Consider the following 3,562-nt stretch of genomic DNA (forward strand, 5'->3'; position numbering starts at 1 on the left):
TTTCAGGTTTCCCTTCTTGGCTTCTCCATGGCCATGATCTCCCTCTGTCTTTGAATGGACTTTCTTTTGTGTTCTAATCTCCTCTTATAAAGACAGCAGTTACATTGGACTAAAGCCCACCCATGTGATGCCATTTCACCTTAATTACTACTTTAAAGGCCTTACCTCCAAATACATGAACATTTTGAGGTACTGCTAGGACATAAACATGAATTTGGAAGAGACACAATTCAGCTTATGAAACTGAGCACATAGACTAAGCCTAATCTGATACTTATAAACTTTTTCAGATAATTAACCAATAAATATGTTTATTTTGAATCATTTTGAGATTTCTTTCCTCTAGCAAGTAGCTGACAACATCCTACCAGATATAGTACAATAACAACATTGATATTTTACAATTATAAGATATGTTGAAACAATCTATAAACAACATAAAAGGATACAAAAAAGATTCAAAATGAATAACACTTTATGCAAACTAGATAAGGTTATTACTAACTGTAATCAAATTCAAGAAAAACTCCCTTAGTTTAAAATAACCCACTATTTCTGTAAAGATAGATCTCAGAATCTAAGATGCTTATACCTGCTTTGGATACATTCTTATTATATGCATTTCTGTGGATGTGTATAAATGAAGAATTATGTCTGTGTGTTATGTGATTGCAGAGGTGTGTACTTCAGATAATATGTCTGGGGATATGATTATCTGTAAATACATAGAGACAATGTTATTGTATATATATACACATACATTTATAGATATATATTTCCACCTAGGAATATAAAGGATTTTTGTATCATGTGTTTTGGGTAAGGTATTATTTCTTGAATTTATGATATGGAAAAAATGTGAAGAATATTTGAAAAAATGAAAAGGTATTCTAGCAGGGGAGATGAGAGGTGGAGCTAGAGAGGCTGAGAGGGTGGGGTACACAGGAAGAGGAAAGGAAAACCTACATATCCCAAGTATCTAATTTTTGGAAATAAGAGGAAAAGCCCAGGAGTAGTTCCAAGACTAGGAAGTCTGCCTGCCTAGTATTTAGCAGGAAGGGGAGGCCCCTTTACCAACAGGAAACTGAAAGTCTACTCCTATACAGGGAGAGGGAGGAGACTGCAGCGGCGGCAGCGGCTGGCGGGAGCCCGAAGTGGCAGAGGGGCAGCCGCCGCCGACCGGGAGGCGGAGGCCCCGCGAAGCTCAGAGCTGGGGATACCGCCGCCATCCTCTTCGCCAACCCCGCAGCCCTCCTTGACGCGCTCCCTGCATACAGATCCACCCCTCCCAGCCTGTGCAAGCACCGGCTCGTCGCCTGCTGATCCTCCTTTGACACAGGCTCACCGCGGAGGCAGCAGCGAGGTGTCCGATTTGGGCACGTGAGGCCCGCGACCCGGGGCGGCGGACGCCAGCTAGGGCAAGGCCATTGGTGGGCTCCGAAGGGGGATGGGATGGACTCCTGCAGGAGATAAGGGGTGGAGGCGGGAGCTGGGTGAGGCTGGAGAGGGGGAGTGCGATGGGAAATAGGAAAAGGAGGTGGCGTTAGGAGCCAGGCAAGAAATTGAAGGTGAGCCTGGAGAAGCTAGGGCACCGGATGCCAGAAAGCGATTGTGGGTAGACAAGGGGCGTATGGGCAGAAGGCTGGGGTATCCGGGGAGGGAGGACAGTGAGTGCGTGCGGGTCAAGGCGGTGAAGGGATAGATAGGCGCTTTGCAGGGGATTGAGAGTGGGCGCTAGTGGCGGGTGTTGGAGGCAGTGGGCTCTGAACAAGGAGGTAGCCCGCCCCCTCCTGCAGAGTCCTAACCCCGCCAGCACCACTGCTGCTGCCGCCCTTTCCCGCAGCCTAAAGGAACCTAGGAGGGAGGGTACTTGCAGGCACCCAGCCAGGATTTCCAGCACTGCTGCCAGGCTCATGGGGGGGTGGGATTTAGGTTCTGGCGCAGGGCACGGAGACACGTCGCTATTGGGAGAACTTCACCTTATGGTATACTGAATGTTTCTTTCTTATCTTCTCTCCTCCCCCTGCAGGCATGAAGACCCCCAACGCACAGGAGGCCGAAGGGCAACAAACCAGGGCAGCTGCGGGACGGACTACTGGGTCTGCAAACATGACGAAGAAAAAAACCTCCCAAAAGAAGCAGAGAGGCAGACCTTCGTCTCAGTCCCGCAGGAACATCGTGGGCTGCAGAATTTCACATGGATGGAAGGAAGGTGATGAGCCCATCACCCAGTGGAAAGGAACCGTTCTGGATCAGGTGCCTATAAATCCCTCTCTTTATCTGGTGAAATATGATGGAATTGACTGTGTCTATGGACTGGAACTTCACAGAGACGAAAGAGTTTTGTCTCTTAAAATTCTTTCCGACAGGGTGGTATCATCTCAAGTCGGTGATGCCAACCTTGCAAACACCATAATTGGTAAAGCTGTGGAACATATGTTTGAGGGTGAGCATGGTTCTAAGGATGAATGGAGGGGGATGGTCTTAGCCCAAGCACCTATCATGAAAGCCTGGTTTTATATTACCTATGAGAAGGATCCTGTCTTGTACATGTACCAGCTTCTAGATGATTATAGAGAAGGAGACCTACGTATCATGCCAGAGTCCAGTGAGTCTCCTCCAGCAGAGAGGGAGCCAGGAGGAGTTGTAGATGGCCTGATAGGTAAACATGTGGAATATACCAAAGAAGATGGCTCCAAACGGATTGGCATGGTCATTCACCAAGTGGAAGCCAAACCCTCTGTGTATTTCATCAAGTTTGATGATGATTTCCATATCTATGTCTATGATTTGGTGAAAAAGTCATAACTGTTAGGGTAAACTTTGCCACATTTGTGAAAACAAATGTATACTTTGTAGACTTGCAAAACAATGTTGCTTTTCAGTGTATTGCAAGCTTAAGGGTCCCTGTTAATTCAACTACTTTGCCACCATAACTGTTGTTTTGTTTTGAAAAATACAAATTTATGTGGACATGACATGCTGTGTGTAAGGACTTTGTCATGTTGAAAAGATCGGGTGTGTTTGGTGGATGGGGCATGAAAGGAAGGAACAGCTGTAAATGCAGGCTGTGAATAAAGTTCAGCTAGTATCATAATCAGTCATCTAAAAATGGAATAGGACTTAGCTGGTCTGGTCTAGAGAGGGGGGAGGAGAAAGAACTAGAAATGGGCTGTAGAGGGAGGGAGAAGGGGAGGTGACTGCTTAGGAAGAGGTGGGGCAGGGCCAGAAATGGAGAGGGTCCTTGGGGGAGGGATAGCCTAAGAGAGAGAGGCACCCAACTGGGAGGAGATGGAGAGTAACAGAGGGGGAGTGAGATCTTGGGGCTTAGAGGAAAACAACAGAATGCCTTGAGTACAGAGGGGCTCAAAGAAGCTCAGAAGAGGTCCAGAGCAAGGGGGGAGGGGGAGGAAGTTGGCAGGAATCTGAAGGATACTCAAAGGGAAGGCCTGTGCATGAGTAAGGAGCCAGAAGGGGAGGAACACTGAGGAAGGAAGAACTCCAAGCAGAAAGACTGACAGAGGAAGTGAGAATACAGAAAAGGAGGTGTGGGGAGTGGGTC

The 3,562-nt window shown here is 47.2% G+C and overlaps 1 protein-coding gene across 4 annotated transcripts; it reads left to right on the forward strand.

Moving 5' to 3' along the window:
• The first annotated feature begins 1,124 nt into the window (after positions 1–1,124).
• LOC120224541 (spindlin-2) lies at positions 1,125–2,978 on the forward strand. 4 transcript variants are annotated; one of them, XM_039222806.1, is made up of 2 exons: positions 1,125–1,430; positions 2,030–2,978. In XM_039222806.1, exon 2 carries the CDS (start codon positions 2,032–2,034, stop codon positions 2,806–2,808), a length of 777 nt encoding a protein of 258 aa, XP_039078737.1. In that variant the 5' UTR covers positions 1,125–1,430; positions 2,030–2,031; the 3' UTR covers positions 2,809–2,978. The 4 variants fall into 4 exon arrangements, with proteins under 4 accessions (XP_039078737.1, XP_039078738.1, XP_039078741.1 ...); XM_039222807.1 differs by having other exon boundaries at positions 1,125–1,418; XM_039222810.1 differs by having other exon boundaries at positions 1,125–1,363.
• The last annotated feature ends 584 nt before the right edge of the window (positions 2,979–3,562 follow it).

The sequence above is a fragment of the Hyaena hyaena genome, unplaced genomic scaffold (genome assembly GCF_003009895.1).
Source record: "Hyaena hyaena isolate Hyena2069 unplaced genomic scaffold, ASM300989v1 scaffold_1217, whole genome shotgun sequence".
Taxonomy (NCBI): domain Eukaryota; kingdom Metazoa; phylum Chordata; class Mammalia; order Carnivora; family Hyaenidae; genus Hyaena; species Hyaena hyaena.

Coding starts and splice junctions, on each gene's coding strand:
- LOC120224541 (XM_039222806.1), top strand. CDS start 2,032: ATGAAGACCCCCAACGCACAGGAGGCCGAAGGGCAACAAACCAGGGCA.